Consider the following 26,543-nt stretch of genomic DNA (forward strand, 5'->3'; position numbering starts at 1 on the left):
GAGTGCAGTCCTGGGAACGTCTAAGATAATATGCAGGACCATCAAGCTTATATAAATTTCCCACGCACCCTCCTCCGTGTGTGTGTGTGTGTGTGTGTGTGTGTGTGTGTGTGTGCGTGTGTGTGTGTGTGTGTGTGTGTGTGTGTGTGTGTGTGTGTGTATGGTTAAGATACTTCACTTGTAATTGGAAGATTGTGGGTTTAAGTCCCACCACTGCCAAGTTGCCACTGTTGGGCCCCTGAGCAAGATCCTCAATTACTCAAGTTGTACTCAGTCAGAATTGTAAGTTGCTTTGGATAAAAGCATCAGCTAAACAATGTAACTATATATATTGAAAAGCTCTACTGTATGGTCTGACATACTGTATTTTAGATATTTGTGATTTTATTATTACTGCAGTGATTCAGTATGGCTTTGTGTATTTTCATTTCATAGAGAGGTTTTATTTGATGATTTTCCAAGACTTGCTGTGTGAAGTACAGAGAAACACAGTATTACAGTATCCTTGGTCAGACCACCCCTGTAGACCACAGCATTAAACACACAGCTCCAACTGGGCAGAGGTCATCTGTAATTAGTAGCTTAAATCCAATTGTTTCTTTGCTGAATTACTCTGCGGTGCAAGAGCATTGGGTACAATTTCTAACTAATGTTAAAATAAGGCTACTATGTCATAAATGTCATAAAAACATATTCAGTTGTCATTAAATCTTGGATGAGGGTTTTGTTGACATTCTCTGGGCTTCTGTGTCTCTGTGGCAAATGCAAAAAAAAAAGAGATTTACGAGGACCTGCGGGCTAGGTTTTATGGACAGGACAAGTGACCTGTGCGTGAGGGTCAAATTTGCTCCAGATGATGTGAAGGACTAGAAGGCCTCCCATGAACCCCCACTGTGACTGGGCAGTGCGCAGGGTGCCTATTGGCTCAGAATAGCCTTCATCTGCCTGAGGGGTTTTTGGAGTGGGGGGGGTTAGTGGCTGCAACGGTGCTCAGGAGGGCTCAGGCGAACATGGACAGCCCCGCCTCCTCAACATGGCCAAGCCCGCCTCCTTGACGCCCAGCCCCGCCTCCTCAACATGGCCAAGCCCGCCTCCTTGACGCCCAGCCCCGCCTCCTCAACATGGCCAAGCCCGCCTCCTTGACGCCCGCCCCGCCTCCTCAACAGGTGCCTACAGACAGACGAAGCTGGCCAGAGACTCTTTAGCTTAGGATCAGAGAAGAAGCATTTCTCAGCATCAGTCGAACATCCTAAGTGGTAAGTCAAGTTTACAGCTATGTACTAAATTTTCCCTGTGCATGGGCAAATTGCAATTATCAAATAATTTGAACAAAATTAGAAGAATAATTTTGTTAAATTATAAGAATAATTTTGCTATGCAATTTTTACAAAAAAGGTTTTAAAATATGGTGCATAATGTAATGTACTTTATTCGTTTGCTCAACTATTTTAAACAAACTTCATGTGCTGGTTGAGAAAACCAAGTTGATCTGCCGTTATTATGATGAACACGATAATTTTTTGCTTTGGATATTTTAATTCTCATACATGCGTGAACTGAACTGGGCCTGACTCATGGTTTCTCTAGCTAAGACAAAAACATTTTGGTTGGACTTAATTTCGCATGTCATTGATCCCACCACCTAAAAGCAAGGCTGCAGAGTTAACTGTAAGCAGAGTCCAGAGTCAGCACAAGTTCCTGACAAATGCCCTGCTGGGCGTTGTGCGTTCTGCGTTTTCATTTACACCTGACTGCTGCTGCAATGTGACCGCAGACGCAACGTAGAGGCATTCGCGCTCCGGAATTCCAACATGCAGCATTCGTTTCTTTATTCTGCACATCATCTCAGCAAAGAGCCACAGCAACTCATGTTCTGTACACTCCATGCTGAAAATGAAACTTGCACTTTTTTTTTTCTTCCAAGCAATGGGTTATATTATTATTCGATCATCTACTTTTTGAATAGTACATGCATTGGCAAAAAGCAAAAAGCAAACAAACATCAAATGCCGTCTTTGCTTAGCTTGTTTTAAAGAGGTCTGGACACGGACCCTATGCAGAGCGTCCTCCCCAGTACGAGGAGTGTGACTCCTCCGTCAGTCGTGGTTCAGGCTGTGGGGAGGCGTAACTGTGCCGTACCAGACCGTAATGCACGTGCATTGCGTAAGACTAACTCCTGTAACCTTATCATGGCTGGTGCGGTTTGGGGCCCTACAGCTACAGACCTAGCAGGGGTTGTGGGTCTGCTACCCAGATTGGAGCATAATTGCTTTGAGCTCTCGAAGAGGAAGTGCTCCAGCATTTGTGGTTGCTTTTATGGTCTGGTGGTCCGTCCCTCGTCTGGCGCTGCGACCCAAACTCCACTGCAGATGCAGAGGAACAGACCGTCTTTGTCTGCCGGATAATGTGTCTCGGGGGGGGGTGGGGGGGGGGATGCCTCGCCTGGACATCCCCTCCTCCCTTCCTCTTTGTCAGGCACTTCCTCTCTGTGATCGAGATTGATGGTGTTCACAGGTGTTCGGGCATCCCTCGTTACTGTGAGCTCTCCTCGCGCCCCATAGCACATAGAAGCATCCGTGGCTCGCTTGGGCTCCGTGACATGCCTGAGTGGAGTTTACAGGCCGCTTTATTGCCCACGTCTGTCAGCTGACCTCGGGACAGGGGGCGTTTAATCACGAGCACCCCTGTTCCCACTCGCAGGGGTGTCCTACTTTGTAGCTCGCTGTCACATCAGCAGGAAGCAGAACCAGACAGAGAGGGGCGGCATTCTAATGCAGGAGGGTCAGGGGTGATTGCTCGGGGCAGGAACGCGCTGTCGGACCCCTGGAGGGAGTTCGAGGCCATTTGGAGCGCATACTGTCGGGGAGGTCCCGTTTCACAAGAAGTGCACGGTTGACGCAAAAGATCGGGGTAGGTCACGTCCAAGTGCCTGGTCACCGCGGCCATCTTGGCTGCATGTAGTCACATGCTTGCTACTGCTGACTGTCTCGGGGGGGATCTTTCAGCACCGGCTGGGAGAAACTGGCGGGCCACTGGCAACTATCTCCAAAAGAAATAAAGGAGACTGGCGGTGTGCCTCAAATAAAAGCCACTGTCAGGAAGCAATAAACGTGGACCGGAGGAGTTGCCGCTGAGCCAGACCGAGGGTGACGTCTGGGCTTGCGATGTGGGTTCTGAGCCAAACTTCTCTGCTGCCTGCCGGAGCTAAACTCAGAGTTGGTGCGGAATGTTATGTTCAAAGAATATGTCCACATACGTTTTTTTGTAAGGCATCCAGGTAATACGCTGTTTTAAAACAACATTTGTTTTGTTACCTTTTCCAACTGATGCCGCTGTATGGACGAGCAAAAAATGTCTTTTTTTTGGTCCAGTGATTTTAGTAAACATTTAAAATCTGCCCAGAGAGATGCAGGGCTCCGTCTGGTTCAGCTGTGGTTCGAAGCTGCAGGTGACCCTGAAAACCTGGAAAAATTGAGGACATTCTGACCTGGAGATGAAATGATAATGACACATTCAAGGAAATGGCCCTCGGTTTGGGATGGCGGGCACAGCACGCTCGATGAATTCTCATAAGAAAGATGAACCTTCATGACTCTTCAATTCCTTTAGTATGCCAATATCTGAAAAGAAAAGATGAACCATTCCAAAAAAATTGTCCCTCTGTGATGACTCTATTTGCCGGGGTATCTGTGGCAGCCCAAACCCCAGATGGTGTGCTCTCCTGTTCACATTTCCAACTCTGTCTTACAGGGGCACTAAAGATTCTCTTTTGCAGTATCTCTGCACATCTGTTTATCCACTCGTTGATGCGTGTTATTCAGTGATTGTGTCCCAAAATCCAACCAAGAAATATCCCTCATTCATCAAAACAGAAATGAATGCAATTAGTGAATGACAGAAAAAGGTGGAATGTTTTTGAATGAAGCAAGCCGGGGCTGAAGGCATCGATCTCCATGGTAACTACGTTATGCCACACAAAGTGTGTGACATGAAGTTTAATTCCTACTCAGAAAGTTACCATGACGATAATTAGCACACTGGTGTCAACTTACTGCTGTGTTAAATTGACCTCTGCCCTGGGTGAAAGCCAATCAGGACAGACGCATAAATGAGTTCACACACATTATACCAAGATGGGAACTACATGGTTGTGCTGAGTTGTTGAATTTCCTGCTTCTTCTAAATCATGGTAGAACAGCAGAACAGTATCTCTCTTCAGTCTGAACGTGTTTGTAATTTCTTCCACTGTAACATGTAAACTTGCATTTCCTGTGTTTGAGCATTCTGACGTCCTGTTCAAGTAAGTGTGTCACCTTCCTCTTTGGGTACTACTGAAGTCACAAAGTTTGCCATCATGCACACTCCAAACAGACCTGAAATGCGCCTCTTAAATAAAGGACATGTTCAGGTGATATTTTTTGTGGAGCGTTGTTCTATTATGAATTGCTAAAGTCATATGCAAATGATGACAATCTGAGCTCACACCAAATATCACATAATGTTTAATGTTTTATCTTTAAGAGATTTGCATGCTGGGGAACCTTTCCCCTTAGTACGCTAGAGAAAAGAACCACTTTTATTCATGTTGGAAATGTAAATCAAACTGGCTTTGAGGGATTCTTTCCAAAGTTATAGTTGGGTTTTTATTTTCTTTAAAAAAAACCCCCCAAAAACATCATTTTAAAACAGCACTATAAATTCCACTTCCCCCTGAGTTAAAAAAATAAAAAGTTTGGATGACATCACTGTCATTAGAAATGACATCATACGGTTATAAGTATTTCTCAAAGCACTTATTGCAGAAAACGTGTAATTAAAGGCTTTGGTGGTTTGTGCCTGTCAAGCAGACACACTGCTAAACCACTACTGTAGGATCAAATGTTACTTTAGCAAAATAAACTATCCCATTAAAAATAATAACAGGTGTGAGTCAAGCACCCATCTTTATCCCAAGTGTAACGTACAAGATAATGTCCTCTAGAATATAGACTCTGTGATTATCAGTGTAAGGGCTGTACATGGAAACAGGCTGTGTTTTCTCCTTCCAGAGGCCATGCTTGTAATATTAAGAGGAATCCTGCTGGGGGCGCTGTGCACAGCCTCCGGTGTTGCGCTGACAGAGGGCTCGAACACGTCCGAGAAAGGAATCACGTTTAGCCACGTGTACAAGATCGACTCTGGCTGCAAGCAGGCCATGCTGCTCTCACAGGACCCGGCGTCGGAGAGTCCGATCATGGCGGTGGACGGCGGGAATGACGTCGTCTTCAAGCACAACATCCAGCTGTCGTCGGCCGGCTGCGCCTGCGCTGACTCGGAGGAGTTCAAATCTCTCCTGTACCGTCTCAACGGCCTGGAGGAGGAGGTGACCTACCTGAAGACTCAGTGCGCTCAGGGCTGCTGTGCAGGAAGCCCAGGTACCAGCACACGTGAGAACGGTGAAGATTAGTCAGTTACCAGCACATGTGAGAACGGTGAAGATTAGTCAGGTACCAGCACACGTGAGAACGGTGAAGATTAGTCAGGTACCAGCACACGTGAGAACGGTGAAGATTAGTCAGGTACCAGCACACGTGAGAACAGTGAAGATTAGTCAGGTACCAGCACACGTGAGAATGGTGAAGATTAGTCAGGTACCAGCACACGTGAGAACGGTGAAGATTAGTCAGGTACCAGCACACGTGAGAACGGTGAAGATTAGTCAGGGACCAGCACACGTGAGAACGGTGAAGATTAGTCAGTTACCAGCACACGTTAGAACGGTGAAGATTAGTCAGTTACCAGCACACGTGAGAACGGTGAAGATTAGTCAGTTACCAGCACACGTGAGAACGGTGAAGATTAGTCAGGTACCAGCACACGTGAGAACAGTGAAGATTAGTCAGTTACCAGTACACGTGAGAACAGTGAAGATTAGTCAGGTACCAGCACACGTGAGAACGGTGAAGATTAGTCAGTTACCAGCACACGTGAGAACGGTGAAGATTAGTCAGTTACCAGCACACGTGAGAACGGTGAAGATTAGTCAGGTACCAGCACACGTGAGAACGGTGAAGATTAGTCAGTTACCAGCACACGTGAGAACGGTGAAGATTAGTCAGTTACCAGCACACGTGAGAACGGTGAAGATTAGTCAGTTACCAGAACACGTGGGACAGTGCAACTTAGTCTGCAGAACATTCAATAGGTTGCAGCCTGAGTTTGTCCTTCCTGATTTTTACCAGGCATGGACACCAGCTGCAGTGGCCACGGCACCTACCAGCACGACTCGTGCAGCTGCAGGTGTGACCCAGGCTGGACGGGTCTGGACTGCTCCACGTCTGCCTGCCCTGAGGACTGCAACGATAATGGCTACTGCGTGGACGGCCACTGCGTGTGCCACGCCGGCTATGCCGGCCACGACTGCAGTCTGCTGGCGTGTCCTGACAACTGCAGTGACAGGGGCCACTGCGTGGACGGCCACTGCGTGTGCCACGCCGGCTATGCTGGCCACGACTGCAGTCTGCTGGCGTGTCCTGACAACTGCAGTGACAGGGGCCACTGCGTGGACGGCCGCTGCGTGTGCTTTCAGGGCTTCTCGGGGGACGCCTGCACCGAGAAGCGTTGCCTGGGTGACTGCACGGAAAATGGTCGCTGCTTGGACGGACGGTGCATCTGCGACGAGGGCTTCTTCGGGGACGACTGCTCCATGGGTAATGTTCCACTCAAACAGCTTTGAGCTGCCGTGAACGGTTGTTATAGAGTTCTGACAAAGGTCATCTGAAGAGTAGATGTTTTGAGGGATGTCGAGGCATTAGGAGGCATGTTTTTGTCTCGGAATCTGAAATGATCTGAAATGATTTTGGTGTATCACACAGTAGTCCGAGGATCTACCAGAGACTAAAAACACTTCCCTGGAGGTCATTACTTATCTTAGCGTGTGTGAGATTTCCACAGGTGCGTCCTCTGCTTCAACTGTTAACTTAAACATAACAGACATAATATATCAATCGTGCACGAAGATCGGGATAAGTACTTACATTCAGTCGATTATTATTCAGTATAATCACTCCGACACCCTGTCAAACACAACAAAAGCAGGATTAAAGCACTTAGAAGGTCTCGGTAAGGTCGCAACGCTGACGTCGCCTAGACGCCCAGCTCTGCACATCCTGTTCTTTCCATCGTGCATGCACAGAGCCTCAGGGATGGAGTGCATTGACATGAAGTCCTCAGAAGACAATCCTGGCATTGGCAAGATCCTTGGAGATGTTGCACTCCTGGGTGAGGCTTGTGGAGTTAGGGGACAACATAATTGAGTCCATGAATGATAATTTGAGAAAAAGAGCAAACAAGCATTCCATGAAGCCATGCATCAGCTAGGGTTAGTAATTATGCTTTTATGGCAGTGACACTAATTGGTGCCAAAACAGTACTCCATATTTAAAACTGTCAATCATTTATCTAATGGTTTTATTTTCCTTTCACCTTTGTAGAATACCATGTTCACATTACCCAAATTAATATTAGCATATTAATATTAATGATTCTATTACCATTGACACAATCAATGTGCACCTGAAAATGTTGCTTGTCTGTTTTGAGACCACGTGATTTCTGATCAGTTCTTTCGCTGCTCTGATGAGTTTTACCATTGAAGTCTCTTGGTAAATGTTCATACTTGGATAATCCCAAGGCCCAGACTCATTCTGCCCCCACAAGGAACGGGAGACTTTGGCATTCCTGTCTGACATGTCCAAGCAAAGAAAAGCCCTAAAAGAGTTTGCTGATTGCGTAGGAGGCGAATCAGGGAGAGAAACAGCAGGACGCCACTCGATCAGGAGCGCCTGATCCAATTGGGCGGACCTCCCCGGGCCAGCTCTGCAGAAGTGCAGGGTTTAGGCGGTGCGTGGTGTCCACTTGCTAACCCAGCGTCGGGCGTTCTTTCCACACACTCAGCGTGGACAAGGCCAGACAGCAACACCGACATCTTCTGAAGAAACTTGCCGGTGCCGTAATGAAAAGGACACATTGCGTGAAAACGTCTGAAACAGGACGGAGAAATGGAGGATGAACTTCTCTCCCAACGCTTCTGCTTTCTGTGTCGAGTGACTGTGTCGAGTTTATTTCAATCTAACTTGCTTTGCTTTTCTTCAGTTTCCACCGAGCGGGGAAGTTTGTCAACCAGCCAGATTAAAAAAAAAACTCACCCGTGATTCCCCACTGCCTCTGCAATATTGCCACCATAGATTTTATGAAGTCTCAACTCGGTTTTGTTATTTTAGCAGATTTCTTTGCTATAATGTGCTTTTCTTGATATCAGTCGCTGAGCGCACACACCCTCGGCCGCTAATGCATCGCCTCATTCTGTCTGTTCATTTATTCCTCTGGTGTGCCTTTTGTGAAATATCATTTCTGGGTTGATACTGTTCCTGGCAGAGCCTGCATGGTGAGAGGCAGGAGCCGATGTATTGACTTGAGGGAAAGGCCTCTGCTAAAATGAAGGAAACCATTCAGCTTCCTGCCCCTTCTCTGCGTGGAGCGACGTCCAGTCCTGCTGTGAATTCTTTCCCGGTTAATGTGGTCTCCCCGGCCCCCCGTGACCCCTCCTCTCCTCACACGTCCCCCCGGCCTTTTCAGAAAACAGCAAACTCTACGTTCCTTTAAAGACACCACCTCTTCCTTTCTCCTCAGTGACCCTCTGGTGGGGCAGGGACACTTTAGCGTTTTAGCCTGCACCGTCTGTGTGTGCATGTGCGTGTGTCTCCTAGGCTCCCGGGATTTTAACGAGCTTCCTCTGCTCTCGCAGTGTAATTCTGTCGCAGGCATTGTTTTTCATTTTCCACAGTGATTGTGATATCTCAGTTAACAACCACACTGCAATGAGAGACAAGGAAAACAGAGGAAGGGTTGCCAGCTCCGAAGCTTCCCGATCCGTGCGTTCCGACGGCATGTTTGTATAAGACAAGATAGATTACAACAATGGTGGATGAGGGAGTAACGCAAGGAGGCATCTGGAGGAGAGAAGCTGAAAGATGGAGGAGCACAGAAACTCTGAGAGACAAGGAGGAGAACTTCAGCACACACACACACACTCACACACACTCACACACACACACATATACACACACACATATATACACACACACACACACACACACACACACACACACACACACTCACACACACACACACTCTCACACACACACACACACACTCACACACACACACACTCTCACACACACACACACACACACACACTCACACACACACACACACACACACACTCACACACACACTCACACACACACTCATACACACTCACACACACACACACTCTCACACACACACACACACACTCTCACACACACACTCACACACACACACACACACACACACACACTCACACACACACACACACACACACACACACTCACACTCATACACACACACACACTCACACACACACTCATACACACTCACACACACACACACTCTCACACACACACACACACTCTCACACTCACACACACACACACACACACTCTCACACACACACACTCACACACACACTCACTCTCACACACACTCACACACACACACACACACACACACACACACACACACACACACACACACACTCACACTCACACACACTCACAGTAATAATTCTAGAAATGGAGTTTTGAGTGAAACTACCAGTGTGAGTCACGTCTTTAAGAGTTTAACTTTCTAAGAGTTCAAAAATGAACTCTGTTTGAATAATGAACCCTGGAGCTCTTTAAGCGACGTTTCAGATGTTGGTAACAGACATCTAACGTGAGAGGCCTGCACGTGCCTTTGCAGTGGCGAGTCCGAAAGGCCTGCATCTGGTGCGCGTGACGGACGTGTCCCTGCTGGTGGAGTGGGAGCCCGTGAGGGGAGCTGAGTACTACGTGCTGTCCTACCACCCAGAGGGAGATGCAGGAACCGCCCAGAAGGTCCAGGTGCTGAACATGGAGAACTCCTATCTGATCACAGGCCTCAAGCCCGCAGTCACCTACATCGTGCAGGTGTACGCGGTCATCAAGGCCCAGAAGAGCGACGCGGACCGGATCCTGGCTACCACAGGTCAGGGAGCTGCTCTCTGGTCATCATACGTCACCGTGCGTCCTCTTACAGGCGTCGCTGTGCACTTTCAGATTGGTGATATGCAGGGTCAGGAGGTGTTTCACTACAGATTACAGAACACATACCCTTAAATGCAACCAATAACGTAGACCATTAGATTACACAAATTAACGTATTGTAAAGCTCTGATTTATTTCAACATTGCCCAATGTCCAATAACCATGCTGTTATATACACAGTAAGTAGATCGTTTGTTCCTAATTAAAAACAAAAAAAGCACCAGGTAATCGATGGAATCGATGGTGTAGGGACGTCAACTGTGATGTGTTACTTTATGACCATTCAGCGACTCATTTCTGAGAGGAGGCAATATTCACTACAGATGTGATAGTAGCACTAGAAGCAAATAATTAGATGCACCCAAAACCTTAGGCAGGTTGTTATGTAACTAACCAAAAGGCCTAGCAGGAAAAATAAAATCTTCAGCCATAATTCTGCCTTTACTTTACCAGGCTCTGGCTCACTGGGAGGGACAGTGTGATCCATGTTGGTACCTGTTGCAGGTGTGTCTGGTGTGGAAGGCATCCGTGTGCTCGGGCAGACGGAAGACTCGATCCAGGTAGACTGGCAGAACCCTGAGAATGAGGTGGATTTCTTCAAACTTCGTCACACTAGTCCCACTGGCCACGGGGAGCTGGAAAACGTAGCACGGAGCCAGGAGGCTCGGACTGTGCACACCATCGTGGGTGAGTTAAGAACTGAACACCACTCACAGCCCAGAACACTGATCCACTCACAGCCCAGAACACTGACCCACTCACAGCCCAGAACACTGACCCACTCACAGCCCAGAACACTGACCCACTCATAGCCCAGAACACTGATTAACTCACAGCCCAGAATACTGACTCACTCACAGCCCAGAACACTGACTCACTCACAGCCCAGAACACTGACCCACTCACAGCCCAGAATACTGACCCACTCACAGCCCAGAACACTGACCCACTCATAGCCCAGAACACTGATTAACTCACAGCCCAGAACACTGACCCACTCACAGCACAGAACACTGACTCACTCACAGCCCAGAACACTGACTCACTCACAGCCCAGAACACTGACCCACTCACAACCCAGAACACTGACCCACTCACAGCCCAGAACACTGACTCACTCACAGCCCAGAACACTGACCCACTCACAGCCCAGAACACTGACCCACTCACAGCCCAGAACACTGACTCACTCACAGCCCAGAACACTGATTAACTCATAGCCCAGAATACTGACCCACTCACAGCCCAGAACACTGACCCACTCACAGCCCAGAACACTGACTCACTCACAGGCCAGAACACTGATTAACTCACAGCCCAGAACACTGACCCAGTCACAGCCCAGAACACTGACTCACTCACAGCCCAGAACACTGATTAACTCACAGCCCAGAATACTGACCCACTCACAGCCCAGAATACCGACTAACTCACAGCCCAGAACACTGACCCACTCACAGCCCAGAACACTGACCCACTCACAGCCCAGAACACTGACCCACTCACAGCACAGAACACTGACCCACTCACAGCCCAGAACACTGACCCACTCACAGCCCAGAACACTGACCCACTCACAGCACAGAACACTGACTCACTCACAGCCCAGAACCAAAGCAGCACTACCACACCACGATGGCACTGGTGTTGAAAAGGTTAACAGTCTCTGTCAGAGAGCTCATATCCAGCAGTACGGGCAGCCGTACTGTTTTGATCATGTGCTCCATTCTTCACAAACCGCACTGCTTCCTCAGATGAGATCCAGGACATGAACAAACATGCATTCTGTTTGTGTACAAATGGACTGAATTATTCCCCCCTCCCCTCCCCACAGGCCTTAACCCAGGAACCGAGTACCAGATATCAGTGCAGGCAGTCCGAGGAAACAGTGAAGGGAAGGCGTCACTTGCAAGTGGAGTCACAGGTGAGTCTGACCATATACGAGTCTGCAGTGGAAAAGGTTCCTCCCTGTGCACAAGCAGGTATATCTTCGGGTACATATTCAGGACATTCAGGTATATCCTCAGGCATATATTCAGGACATTCAGGTATATCCTCGGGTACATATTCAGGACATTCAGGTTTATGCTCAGGTACATATTCAGGTGGACATTCAGGTATATCCTCAGGTATATATTCAGGACATTCAGGTTTATGCTCAGGTACATATTCAGGTATATCCTTAGGTACATATTCAGGACATTCATGTATATCCTCAGATACATATTCATGACATTCAGGTTTATGCTCAGGTACATATTCAGGTATACCCTCAGGTACATATTCAGGACATTCAGGTATACCCTCAGGTACATATTCAGGACATTCAGGTATTTGCTCAGGTACATATTTAGGACATTCATGTATATGCTCAGGTACATATTCAGGACATTTATGTATATGCTCAGGTGTGTATTCAGGACATTCAGGTATATGCTCAGGTGTGTATTCAGGACATTCAGGTATATGCTCAGGTGTGTATTCAGGACATTCCAGTATATGCTCAGGTGTGTATTCAGGACATTCAGGTATATGCTCAGGTGTGCATTCAGGACATTCAGGTATATGCTCAGGTGTGTATTCAGGACATTCAGGTATATGCTCAGGTCAAGGCTCTGGTTATGGTGCTACAGGAACCTGATCACCATGCTAACCCTTCACACCTCTAGCACCCTTCTATACCTACCAAAAAATACTGAACTTCTCTTGCAACTCATTATATTAAAATACAGGCCAATGTTAAAATTAAACTAACAATAAAGAATACTTTTATAGTAACATTTTTGTGTATGACATGCTGTAAATTGATTTTAAACTTAAGACATTTAACTGTCGTTAAAGTTTTTTTTGTTTGTTTCTTTACTGAAGCCTATATTCTAGAGTCAAACACGTTTAGGAAATTGACATTTATGCTACCCTTTACACAATTTCTATTTCTATTTTTATTTATTTGTTTTACACAACTCAAAGCTCAAAGCTGAATCTTTACATCACAAAGTTTATTACAGCCTTTCTTGTTGCCATAAATCCATTCAACGGCTTCCCCGTGACTGAGAAAGCAACCACGCACCATTTTTATTTTAGCCAAGGCTATTCGGATATGTGCCATTCGTATATGACCTTTGCCCTACCGAGTCCAAACTCCAACAGCAACAAATATTCTTGGAGAACCTTGGGAGCTGGGTTCCTGACCAGTTGGGGAACCATGTGTTGTGGGGACCGTGTGTTGTAGGGACCGTGTGTTGTGGGGACCATGTGTTGTGGGGACTGTGTATTGTGGTGAAGCCAGCAGTTATACAAATGTGCTCATTTTACCACTGACATTTCCAACACAGTTAAGAGCCTCATTGGTCCAGCAGTTGCCACGGAGACTACTCGGTATGTCTGAGTTATGATTGATAATAAGTCATGTGGCAGCTGAAATGACATTGTTAAGTATAAGCCATCACACTGACTTCTGGATTTGGAACTAGGAGTCCAAAAACCTGGCTGGACTCCAACTGGAAATTTAGTGTTAGTTGCATTCCTTTTTTTCCCATTGACAATTAGTTCTATTCCCTATGCCAGGAAGTGCACATATACCAGGAGCCGTCTTAATAGCATAGACATATCAAAATAGTAATATAATCACAGCACAGATTTATGGAATTAAACACTTAAAGGGATTGAAGGAAATGTAGTCCTTTCCCATGCTTATATCTTATTATGTTTCAGGGATTCTGGCCAATCAGGGCGTTCTAAAAACTAGAGGAAGTACTTCACGCCATCTTCCTCCGCTATGCTCAATGACGTCCTCTAATCCATCAACCCTGAGGCAGCAATGCTCCATAATCCCGATTCATCCTGTCTGTGGCTTTATGGCTGAAAATATACAGATATCTGGCCATTCACTTAGGGGTCAGTTGACTTTTGAGAGAAAGAGCGAGCTAGTCTGTGCCAGAGTTGCGTCTGTGATTGCGTTTGGCCTGCATGTGTTTACACTCGCCCTGGCTTCTCTAAGGGGTGTTGCTTGTGTTCTGTGTTCCATTATGCTGGGGAATTACTTGTTTTTATAGCCTGGAGGTCAGTGTAAATAGTTTCCATTTGTGGGGTTAGTGCTGCAAGAAGCAACACTTCCAGATCCCTGTCAGGTGTCCAGCCCCTGACCCACATGCGTGCTTTAAAGAGCTGATCCAGGAAAAGAAAAGATCCACTTGTTTAGTTACTGGTTCAGGATGAGCAGGGCAGCCTGTTGAAGGATTACTCTGTGAGGGATAATGCATACTGTGTGCATACACACGCACAGGTACACCAACAGGCACAGGTACATGCAGACCAACAGGCACAGGTACACGCATACGAACACCAACAAGCACAGGTACATGCATACGAACACCAACAGACACAGGTACATGCACACGCACAACAACAGGCACAGGTACACACACATAAACACCAACAGGCACAGGTACATGCATACGAACACCAACAGACACAGGTACATGCACACGCACAATAGGCACAGGTACACATACACAAACACCAACAGACACAGGTACACGCACACAAACACCAACAGGCACAGGTACACGCACACAAACACCAACAGACACAGGTACACGCACACAAACACCAACAGACACAGGTACATGCACACAAACACCAACAGGCACAGGTACACCCACACAAACACCAACAGACACAGGTACACGCACACAAACACCAACAGACACAGGTACACGCACACAAACACCAACAGACACAGGTACACGCACACAAACACCAACGGACACAGGTACACGCACACAAACACCAACGGACACAGGTACATGCATACAAACACCAACAGAGACAGGTACATACACACAAACACCAACAGGCACAGGTACATGCACATGCACAACAACAGGCACAGGTACACGCATACAAACACCAACAGACACAGGTACACGCACACAAACACCAACAGGCACAGGTACACCCACACAAACACCAACAGACACAGGTACACGCACACAAACACCAACAGACACAGGTACACGCACACAAACACCAACAGACACAGGTACACGCACATAAACACCAACGGACACAGGTACACGCACACAAACACCAACGGACACAGGTACACGCACAGGCACACCCAGACGCACACATGAAGGTACATACACAGGCACGTACACATGCACACTCAGAGACACACATGCAGGTACACGTTCAAGTTCATGTGCACGCACAACCAGAGGCACACATGCAGGTATACGCACATGTACACCCAGAGACACACATGCAGGCACACGCTCAAGCACACGGACAGACACACGCCTCACGGGCGCCACAGTGCAAGCCGGAAAAAAAGCCCCAGCGAGAATCCGTTTGGGCATGCCAAAGCCAGTGAATATGTGCAAACTCAATACATAAAGCAACCTCAGATCTGAGACAGGGCCACTTTCTGCCAGGCTGCCGGGGACGACTGCACCTCCCTCTTTCTCCCAGTGTCCGGCTGCGGCTACTGGTCATCTGGCAGGTGCTCTGAGGAGATGGCTTTTCAAGCCCCGCCGTGGCTCACAGAAGTGTGCATTGTCCCGATGACTGCAGTTCCCATGCACAGTCTCCCTGCACTGACGTACTGATGGAGGCTAAGACGAGGCCACACCCATAAGGCTGACGGACAGGAAGTGACTGCAGTGTGCACTATTCAGCTAAATATTATTCAGCTAAATATTACAGCATACAAATTCGTTTTTTTTTTTTTCCTTCTTGGAATAAAGTATATAAATCTAGGAAGAGAAAACAGAATCCAGAGAAACTCTCGGGTCTTTAACGTTAAAAAGCCCTTTCATGTAAGAAGAAAATTAGGAATTTTATCGAATTCTCTAGCACACACTACCTATCAAAAAACCAACCACTGGACCAGAAGGTACCACTAGAGAACAGGGCAGGCCAGACTGGCTGGCACGTTCGCTGAACTGTGAGCTGGTCTGGGCTGAAGCCTGGCGGATGGCTCTTTGGACATCTATGACATGGGTGTAGACCAGTAAACCTGATCCATTCTCAAACGAAGGTACTGGAGTTTAATCTCATTAAGCTCATTATTCCTGGTTCATGGCAGACAGGTTCATGCAAAATAATTGTTTAATTAAATGCAATGAAGTCTGGGTAGTCTGAAGTGATGGAGGCTGCTCTTACTTCAGGGTGTGATAAAGATTTCTCTGCTGTTCTCATTTAGCTCTTATTTGCCCCACTCTCAATTACCCTCCTGCTGAAACGGTCAGTGGTTCTTTTTACTTCTCCCGTAGGACACAAGCTGTTATAGGCAGTGTGTAAGGACACGGATAAACAGACATACACAGAAAAGCCAGCTGGGCTGTTAAGGTAAATGATACGTGCTTGTGAGCCCCATCTTCATCGGGAGTGAAAGGAATCCTGGAGAGCCCGGGCACAGTGCATATGTCCTCCACCCAGAGAATGCTGTTAATGTTAAGCAGCCTGGACATGGGGTCACCTTCCTCCCTGACCTCTGCTCAGCCCTGACCCCGCCTTCCTCTCTGACCTCTGCTCAGGCCTGACTTTGGCTTGGGAGCTCTCTCCAGCCAAATCTGGATTTGTGATACTACAATCGAGCGTTAGCATTGGGGAAAAGTAAACACACCCAGTCTGTCAGTCTTGTGGTCTTTACAAAGTGCAGCCTTTGAGAGCTGGCTTGTGAGCACCAGGTATGGGATCCAGTTGTGGCCTTTGGTCAAACAGATATTTTGCTCAGAATAGTATAGTATTGTCTGCTTGTGGTTCTTCCGTGCTTGTGGTTTTGCTGGTGATGTATGAACAAAGGAGGGGTGGACTAAGTGTACCTGGACCTTTTGCACTGGAATTCCGTGGGACTGGAGCTATTGTCTTGCAGCCGGCTTTGAGCTGTTTCACATTCTACTCCCTGCCCAGAATCAAGGCCAAAGAGATGTGTGCTATAGCAAACAGCATCTCAATGAGAGATGTGGTTCTCTGTGTTCTTGGAAGGCATCATTAATCAATTTCCACAATGTGGACAGCATGGTGACATTGCACCAGCCTTGGGGCACACCCCGAGGAATATTCCAAATGATGATTGCTTTTGCATGGCTTCTCACTTCCTCTCGCAGCTAGTGGAACCGTTCCTCTCTCTCGGCCCTAGAAAACCGAGCTGGTCACGTAGACGCGCTGCCAGCACTGCTTTCTGTCTTCATCACGCAAACTTCAGGAATCACAAAAGCATTCCCATTTTATTAAACAGGAACTATGCATTTAAAGGTGCGATATGTAGGTCCTATGCTTCTCAAGGCCACCAGTGTCACTGATATAGGGGCTGAACAAGTCATGTGGGGATGTTTGAGCTGACTAAATCATCTTGTAATAAGCAAAAACATTTGTAGAATATATGTGACTCTTACACGTCAAGCTGGCTCTGACACTTGAAATGTCTTTGATAATATAAAGGACTTATAAGATGACCTGCAGAGAAATACACATATTAAACATGTGTGCAATACAACTTTAACTGCTAAAAACAGCTCATTACTTATAAAATCTTTTTAATATATGTTTTTATAAGTCTTTTCTCACCCAGAATAAAATGTTATGTTGAAATGTGCTTAGGGTGGGGGGGACTGAATTTCATTGCGTGTCTCCCGGCGCCTCATGACTCACACTCTCCGCCAAACAGATATCGATGCTCCGACTAAACTGATCGCGAGGGACATAACCGAGACCTCCGCCATGGTGACATGGGACAGGGTCCTTGCCGAGATCCACGGCTATGTGCTGACATACAGCTCGGCCGAGGGCTCCAGCCCGGAGATCCAAATCGGGGCGAACGCCACCTCCTACCAGTTGGATTCCCTGAAGCCGGGCGTCCTGTACACCATCTACATCTGGGCGTACAAGGGCCCTCAGTTCAGCAGAAAGACCTCCACAGAGGTCGAGACCGGTGAGCCGCTCCCTCCTGGTGCAGGACCCCAGGATCCGAGCCGGGCTTGGTCCCTATTCTCAACCTCAACCCTTCTCTCCCCTTGGCAGCTGCATGAATAGAAGTTTTCAGTTTGTTCTCATTTCCTGCAATAGCTTTCCTGTAGCGTGATTTAAAAAAAATTTAATGTTTTGCTTTCAGCTCATATGGTCTTGAAAACTTCAGCATTCTTTAAAGAGTTCAGTTTTCCTCTGTTTTCAGAAAGTGAAAACGAGGCGCTGTTTGGCATGCACCCATGGCATCTGTGAGCAGGACTCTCTACCAGAACGTTTACGCTGCTGGAGGCTTATTTTATTAGCTCTGCTTAAGACTGGCAGAGCAAACAAAAATGATAAGACAAGTGTTTTTTAACAACTAAGTGGATGACTGAACTAAGAAAATAAGATTTTCTTATTTAATTTTCTTATTTAAAATAAGATCAGTTAAGATTAAGATCTGACACAACGTTACGCAGTTCTTCATTTTCACTGCTATCTTCTAACAGTGGAGAGAGGTCTCTCTTAGCTGCTGTGGTTCTGCTTAAAAAACATGCTTTATGCACATTATCAACTGAGGAAATCTGAAAAATTAAAAATAAAGGGGCTGATGGTAGCAGCCTATGATAGGTTCTTTAGTAGCAGCCTATGATAGGAGTCTATAATAGCCTAAAGTAGCCTGTGGTAGTCTGTAGTAACCTGTGGTAATCTATGGTAGCCTATGGTAGTCTATGTCAGTCTATGGTAGTCTGTGCTAGTCTATGGTAGTTTATGTCAGTCATAGTCAGTAGACTATGGTAACCTATGGTAGTCCATGTCAGTCTATGGTAGTCTGTGCTAGTCTATGGTAGTTTATGTCAGTCATAGTCAGTAGACTATGGTAACCTATGGTAGTCTATGTCAGTCTATAGTAGCCTGTGGTAGTTTATGACTTTGGTGAGAAGCCTCATGGATTGTGTGACCTGCCCTGTGATGTGTGATGAGGGAACAGGGCCCCAGGCGGGGTTTCCTTCCATATGCCTGTTTGCTGGAACATGTGCGTGTCAGTGACCCTTTTGCTTCTTGGTGGGAAAATGTTTCTTTAATGTTTAGCTACTGTGTGCCATTTCTAATCTCACTTTCCTGAAACAGGCTCTTTTTTCATCTTTGCTTTGAACCGTTACAAGCTTTCCAGAAAAGTATTCTCGGTGTTTAAATTAAAATGTACGGCAATTGAAAGCACCTAGCAGATGTTTTCAATCTTGGAAAGGATCAAGAAGGAAAATTCTTTTTCTTATTATATTTCAGTGATACATTCACACGCAAACCTGGCAAAAAGATTTTCGAACAGATTTTGTTCTTTATTTGAACGAGGGTCATGGGAGAAGGTTGACAAAACAGGGTTGGTTAATTTAACTCATGGGCATTAGAAACAACCGCAAATGTACCTATGTGCTAGGAACTTTTACGAAATCCCAATTAGCTGTCTGATATTTCTACATCAGACGCAGCTCAGATGAGAAGATTCAAGAGCAGTACTATGAGGATATAATTTCCACTCCTGGAGACAGGTTTCTGGCAGCTTTTCAAATCAAACTATCTACATACTAGTAAAATACATGTGGAATTCTGTGACTTTCAGTAATCTTCTTAGAAAAAGACGTTCAATATGTTATGTTTCTTCTTGCACCTCTTAAAAGAAATATATTAATAATAAACCCAAAATAAACCACACCATAATTTAATGCCACTGAACTGGAAGCCAGTATAAAAGGAATGTCCTGTTTTACAGCTCTACAAAATGCATTTAAAGTAAACACAAAAAATACAATCAGAAACTGACCTTCTAACACTGTCAATAAAGTGCATGTTTCTTTTTCTTACAAGGCTTCTACTTCCAGTGATAAACTGCTGTAGGTTGCATGATACTGATGTCGGTCTGTGGTTCATTAACCTGCTGTGCAAATGGCTGTTTAGACCTGGATGCTCCTACTAACGTCTTGGCCAGAGAGGTGACCGAGGACTCACTGGAGGTGTCGTGGGACAGAGTGCAAGCCGACGTCGACGGCTACATGCTGAGCTACAGCTCGCCTCACGGCTCCAGTGAGGAGCTGCAGGTGGGAGCAGACAGCACCTCCTACAGGCTCAGTATGCTGAGGCCTGGAGTCGTCTACACGGTCTACGTCTGGGCCGTCAAGGGGTCTCGCTACAGCAGGAAAGCCACAGCGGACGCAGAGACAGGTTTCCTGATCCCAGCTTGTAACCAGCACAGCCAGTTTAAGTGCTTAAGTGTTATTGAAGGAAAAGCAGAATCCTCGCAAGCGATGTTTATAAGCAGCAATGGACGGAGATGTTTGCTCCTCTTGGATCAGCTTGCGAACGTTCCCCTTGCAAACTCAAACACAGACTCATTTTTCGTTTTTAGACATCGACGCCCCCAGGAATCTGCAAGCGGTTGATGTACAGGCGACGTCGGCAGCGCTGACGTGGACGGCCCCTCAGGCTAACATCCAGGGCTACGTCCTCCATTACAGGCCTGAGGACGGCAGCGTGCGGGTGGGCGGAGTGGAATACTAACCCGGATTAACGCTAACCTGGGCTAACACTAACCTGGGCTAACACTAACCTGGGCTAAAGATTACCTGGGCTAACACTAACCTGGGCTAAAGCTTACCTGGGCTAACACTTACCTAGGCCAATATGAACCTAGGCTAATATTAACCTAGGTCAATACAAACCTGGACTAATACTAACTTAGTCTAATATGAACCTACACTAATACTAACTTAGACTAATACTAACCTAGTCTAATATGACCCTACACTAACACTACGCTGGGCTAACCTACATTAATACTAACCTAGACTAATACTCACCTATACTAATACTAACCTGGTCTAATAATTAGATGGACTGATAATAATGTCTACTAATATTAATACTAACCTAGAATAATACTACGCTATAGAAAGGCTAACATCCACTAATACACTAGAAACCTCCTACACCTACTGTATTACATTTAGTGCTCAGAAATAGCTAACAGTCTGAAGCCCACATCACATGACCTCAACCTTATACAGTACTGTAATGAACTGTATGACCACAGTGGCTATTTGACCACAGGGATAACCAATATGGTCATTTTCTTCCAAGTGTGATTTCCCCTTTCTGCACGTAGTTATAGAATTTTTTCTTTGCACAAAGTAAACAAGATTGACTTTGATTTACTTTTATACATCAGAGTGCTGAGAAGAGACTGTCTGCAGGAGAGACTAGATACGGCCTTTCTGGACTGGCCGTGGGGAAGAAGTACATCGTGACCGTAACAGCATACAGAGGCACAAAGAGAAGTAAAGAAGTGGAGACCACGTTCAGCACTGGTAATACAAACAGACACATGCACAGGCCTAATGCCTTTGAAAATAGATTTTAAGTATTAAACAGTTTCAAATGTTGAAAATAATAAGACTTTTGAGATCAGAGTCACTTTACTCTGTAGGCCTCATACTGATCACTAGTGTGTTGAGGCTAAATAAAATAAATTTAAAAAGTAATAAAAATCTTTCAAAACCACGGCATGGACTACAGACTCTGAAGTATAAATAAGTTGTTGTGTAAAAAAGTGAAATCATGCAATTGTAAATTCTAATGTTTTGCAAACCGTGCGCCTCTGACAGATAAGTATGGAGTGGAAGCTGTGTTTATGGGTCATTTTAAAATGCAGTGCTATTTTGGATGTGTGCAGTGGGAATCGTCCACCCCTTCCCCATGGACTGCGCACAGATCATGGAGAACGGAAACACAGAGAGCAGGGTGTACACCATCTATGTTTCCGGAGACCGGAGCAGGCCGGCACAGGTGTTCTGTGACATGACAACAGACGGTGGAGGCTGGATCGTAAGTCACCCAATCCACACACACATCATTTGTAAGAAAGTCCTGTCTGGTAACACTCCTTCTACCTCTGCTCTTACTCTCAGCAATCTATCAAGAAATTTGGTATATGTATCAAACAGTGTAGTCTCATGAATGACTAGATCTAAGCATCTGAAACATTACACCTGAAACATGAGCGTTCCTGTCGTTCTGAGATGGTTCCGTACCATCTCTGCTGTGTTTCTTTTTCCAGGTTATTCAGAGACGCAACTCTGGCAAACTGGACTTCATGAAGCGTTGGAAACAGTACACGCAAGGCTTCGGGGACCTGAATGACGAGTTCTGGCTCGGTATAAATCTTTCATATGCTACATTTATAGAGTTTTCATAGTTACATATTCTGTAGATATAGCGTAACCATTTACAAGTTATGCTGTATTTTGTTCAAGGGATTTATTTACTATGGGAGTCAGACATTATTCAGACTAGATGGTTAGATTAAAGTGTATTATGTTTTTAGTGTTTAGTAAAAGGCACGAACACAAAATTTACTCTTATTTACAGTTTTCCCTTGAGTCATATTTTGATTGAGCATTTTTTATGTTAGCCGAAGTAAGTGTTTCAGCTGTTTTATGAGGTGTTTTGAAGTATTGTGTGGTGTTGTGTGTGTGTGTGGTGGTGTTTGAATGTGTGGAGTTGTGTGATATTGTTTGGCATTGTGTGTGGTGCTGTGTGGGATTGTGTGGTGTTGTGTAGGACTATGTTAGGTTGTGTGGTGTTGTGTGTGTGTGTGGTGGTGTGGTGTTGTGTTTGGCTGTGTGGTGTTTAGGACTATGTTGGGTTGTGTGGTGCTGTGTGAGTTTGTGCCGTGCTGCGTGGTATTGCGCGGTGTTGTGTGGTTTCGTGTGATGATGTGTGGTGTTGTATGTGGTGTGATCTTATGTTGTGTGTGACTGCCCAGGCCTGGAGAAACTCCATGAGCTGACCAACACTCCCACACAGTACGAGGTACGCTTCGATTTGGGCCTGGGGGCTGAGCGCGTCTATGCCGTCTACGATCACTTTCAGATTGCGCCAGCCAAGCAGAAGTTTAAGCTGACTGTTGGCAAATATCGAGGAAACGCCGGTATGACAAAAATGCTCAACATTTGTTTGAATACGTTTAAAAAAAGAGCGAGACCTGTCACATCTCAGTACAGTGCTAAACGCTGGTCCTGTTTTAGATACCAAAACCTACTAAGAAACTTCCAGCTTCTTCCCACAGGACATTCGGGCCCTGAATCAGGGAAACTGATAAACTGTGGGGACCACCACCACCATGTAACATAACTGTATAACTGTGTGTATGTATGTGTGTGAGTGTGTGTGTGTGTGTGTGTGTGTCTATATATATATATATATATATATATATATATATATATATATATATATATTTCAATTACCTTGTAACACAACAACTGCAAATATGTTATTCTACGAAATGGATCTGTACATTCTGTAGATTGTGTACATATATACACAACCATATACATTGTACATTGTGTATATAATCATAATATACATATATTGTACATACATTGTTAATATATTTTGTACATACATAGAATATATATATTTCTCTTTGCATATATATATTTCACATATATAGAATATCTATATTTCTCTATGCACCCCTATTATTTTCCTCAGTTTGGACAGAGCACTCTCCACCATTTCACTGCGAGTTATACCCTGTATGACTGTATGTGACGAATAAACCGAACTTGAACTTGAACTTGAACTTCTTCTTTTCTGCCCAGGCGATGCAATGACTTACCACCAGGGTAGACCCTTTACCACCGTGGACTCTGACAATGATATCGCACTGGGCAACTGTGCCCTTACTCACCGGGGAGCCTGGTGGTACAAAAACTGCCACCTGGCTAACCTGAACGGCAAGTTTGGAGACACCAGACACAGCATGGTAAGATGTGTGGCGTTGGCACGCAGTCGGCTCGGAGGTGTTGACTGTTTTTCGTTTTATTGGTGCTGCACGCCGAGGTCTGTGGCTTCTCTCATGATGTGAATGGGGTAAAGACAATTCCTCCCTTCCCTGGCTTTGTGCCTCTGTGTTAGGCGTGTGGGCTTCTGGCCAGCAGGGGGCAATGTAGAGCTGCAGAGGAAGGGTCCACCGTGAAGCAGAGACAACGGTGCCCTCGTTACGGCCTCTTATTAATACTCAGAGCAGTCCAGACTTCCAGCTAAACAGGAGGTGGTGGTGTTCACTGGGAACTTCCTTAATTATAACGTTAACAAGCACTGTGACATTCATGAAACTATGAAACTAGAATTTGGGGGAAAAAAGTGATTTTGTCTTAGAATGATGGTGGAGAATTAGCTCAATTTAGGTGAGTTTAAGGATAAGGTCCATTTTAATTCTCGACAGGATCATGGAGTTGTTGTTATTGTTGTTGTTGTTGTTGTTGCTGTTGTTGTTTGATGGCTCTGGTATGGTAAACATAACACTTCTCTTCACAGTACACCGGGCATGCAAGCACCGGGCATACAGTTTCAGTTTCCTCTGAATTTCACAGGGACGCTAAAGTGCACTTCTTCTTGCGTCCACTAGGGGGTGAACTGGGAGCCGTGGAAAGGCCACCTCATGTCTCTGGACTTCACCAAGATAATGATGCGTCCTGTGGGCACAGGCAGCCGAAAGAAGAGGTCACCGCAGAGAAGGGCGGCTGCCTAATGTTCCACACTGGCACACGCAAAATGACACACGCAGCACACACAAACATGACACATGCAAACATGACACACATGCAAACATGACACGCGCAGCACACACAAACATGACACACATGCAAACATGACATACGCGGCACACACAAACATGACACATGCAAACATGACACGCGGCACACGCAAACATGACACACATGCAAACATGACACACACGCAAACATGACATACGTGGCACACTCAAACATGACACACATGCAAACATTACACGCAGCACACGCAAACATGACACACACGCAAACATGACACACATGCAAACATGACACGCGCAGCACACACAAACATGACACACATGCAAACATGACACACGCAGCACACACAAACATGACACACATGCAAACATGACATACGCGGCACACACAAACATGACACATGCAAACATGACACGCGGCACACGCAAACATGACACACATGCAAACATGACACACACGCAAACATGACATACGTGGCACACTCAAACATGACACACATGCAAACATGACACACATGCAAACATGACACGCGGCACACGCAAACATGACACACACGCAAACATGACACACATGCAAACATGACACACATGCAAACATGACACACATGCAAACATGACATACGCGGCACACACAAACATGACACACATGCAAACATGACACACATGCAAACATGACACGCGGCACACGCAAACATGATACACACGCAAACATGACACACACGCAAACATGACACACATGCAAACATGACACACATGCAAACATGACATACGCGGCACACACAAACATGACACACATGCAAACATGACACACATGCAAACATGACATACGCGGCACACTCAAACATGACACACATACAAACATGACACACATGCAAACATGACATACGCGGCACACTCAAACATGACACACACGGCACACGCAAACAACACACGCCACACGCAAGCACGACACAAGTGGCACACTCAAACACGACACACGCAGCACACGCAAACACAATGAATGCGGCACACACAAACATGACACATGGCAGACGTGGCACACGCAAACACGAAGAAAGTGTGATTCATCCTACATTTCATTAAGTGTCTTGCTTATTCATAAAGAGATCATCTTTAACAGCTTGTACAGTTTGGTACTCCTAAAGACTCTGTGTTTGTGGAATGTTTGGCCTCTGACTCATGGCTATTTTTACCTTTAAAGACATAATGATGTTTTCTTCATGGTTAGAGTTATGAAATCATGGTGAGAGCATTTTTAAGGCAAAAGATGCAAAAGATCTATGCAAGTTATTACAGTAATTACAGTTTATTCTAATAGTTTTTTTGTTCACAATCATTCTTTGTTTTAATGTTTCTATTGTTGTACTTGTATCTTAAACATCTGAAACCATAATTTGTATTTTGGTGTGTTTTTCAAGTGATGAGAGTATGATGACAATAGATGAAAAACAGGTTGGAACCTAATGTTGTATGGTATGTTTTAGGCTTGTACTGTTGTGACTTGGGGTGTGAAGTATTATAGTTTAACTAATTTGTGACAAACAGTAGTGTCATATATTCTCTGTCAGAAATAAAGGGTTTTTAACATGGTAAGCACTTGAACACTGTTTTTGGACGTCAAATCAAAGTTTACTAGAAACAAAGATATCTGGTATCCAACTTGGGGATGAGTATTTACCCCAGAGAGAAGAAAGAGACCGCAAGGCAAGTAAAGGCACCTGTGGTCTAAGGAGGAACCAAAAACAGGGTTGAGAAGGTCTGCTCACGAGTCCTGCCATGTGTGTCTTAACTGAAGAGAGATGCAGAAAGACAGACAGAGAGAGAGAGAGGGA

The 26,543-nt window shown here is 45.7% G+C and overlaps 1 protein-coding gene across 2 annotated transcripts; it reads left to right on the forward strand.

Annotated features, from left to right (window-relative positions):
• The first annotated feature begins 1,192 nt into the window (after positions 1–1,192).
• On the forward strand, positions 1,193–26,304 carry tnn (tenascin N). 2 transcript variants are annotated; one of them, XM_027011365.3, is made up of 15 exons: positions 1,193–1,256; positions 5,049–5,414; positions 6,222–6,689; positions 9,823–10,086; positions 10,650–10,832; positions 11,980–12,069; positions 17,821–18,084; positions 20,055–20,318; positions 20,503–20,633; positions 21,322–21,460; positions 21,826–21,977; positions 22,210–22,306; positions 22,918–23,082; positions 23,756–23,919; positions 24,565–26,304. In XM_027011365.3, exons 2-15 carry the CDS (start codon positions 5,054–5,056, stop codon positions 24,685–24,687), a joined length of 2,865 nt encoding a protein of 954 aa, XP_026867166.2. In that variant the 5' UTR covers positions 1,193–1,256; positions 5,049–5,053; the 3' UTR covers positions 24,688–26,304. The 2 variants fall into 2 exon arrangements, with proteins under 2 accessions (XP_026867166.2, XP_026867165.2); XM_027011364.3 differs by lacking the exon at positions 1,193–1,256 and adding an exon at positions 2,770–2,910.
• The last annotated feature ends 239 nt before the right edge of the window (positions 26,305–26,543 follow it).

Source organism: Electrophorus electricus, chromosome 20 (assembly GCF_041902795.1).
Source record: "Electrophorus electricus isolate QZ-2024a chromosome 20, ASM4190279v1, whole genome shotgun sequence".
NCBI classification, from domain to species: Eukaryota; Metazoa; Chordata; class Actinopteri; order Gymnotiformes; family Gymnotidae; genus Electrophorus; species Electrophorus electricus.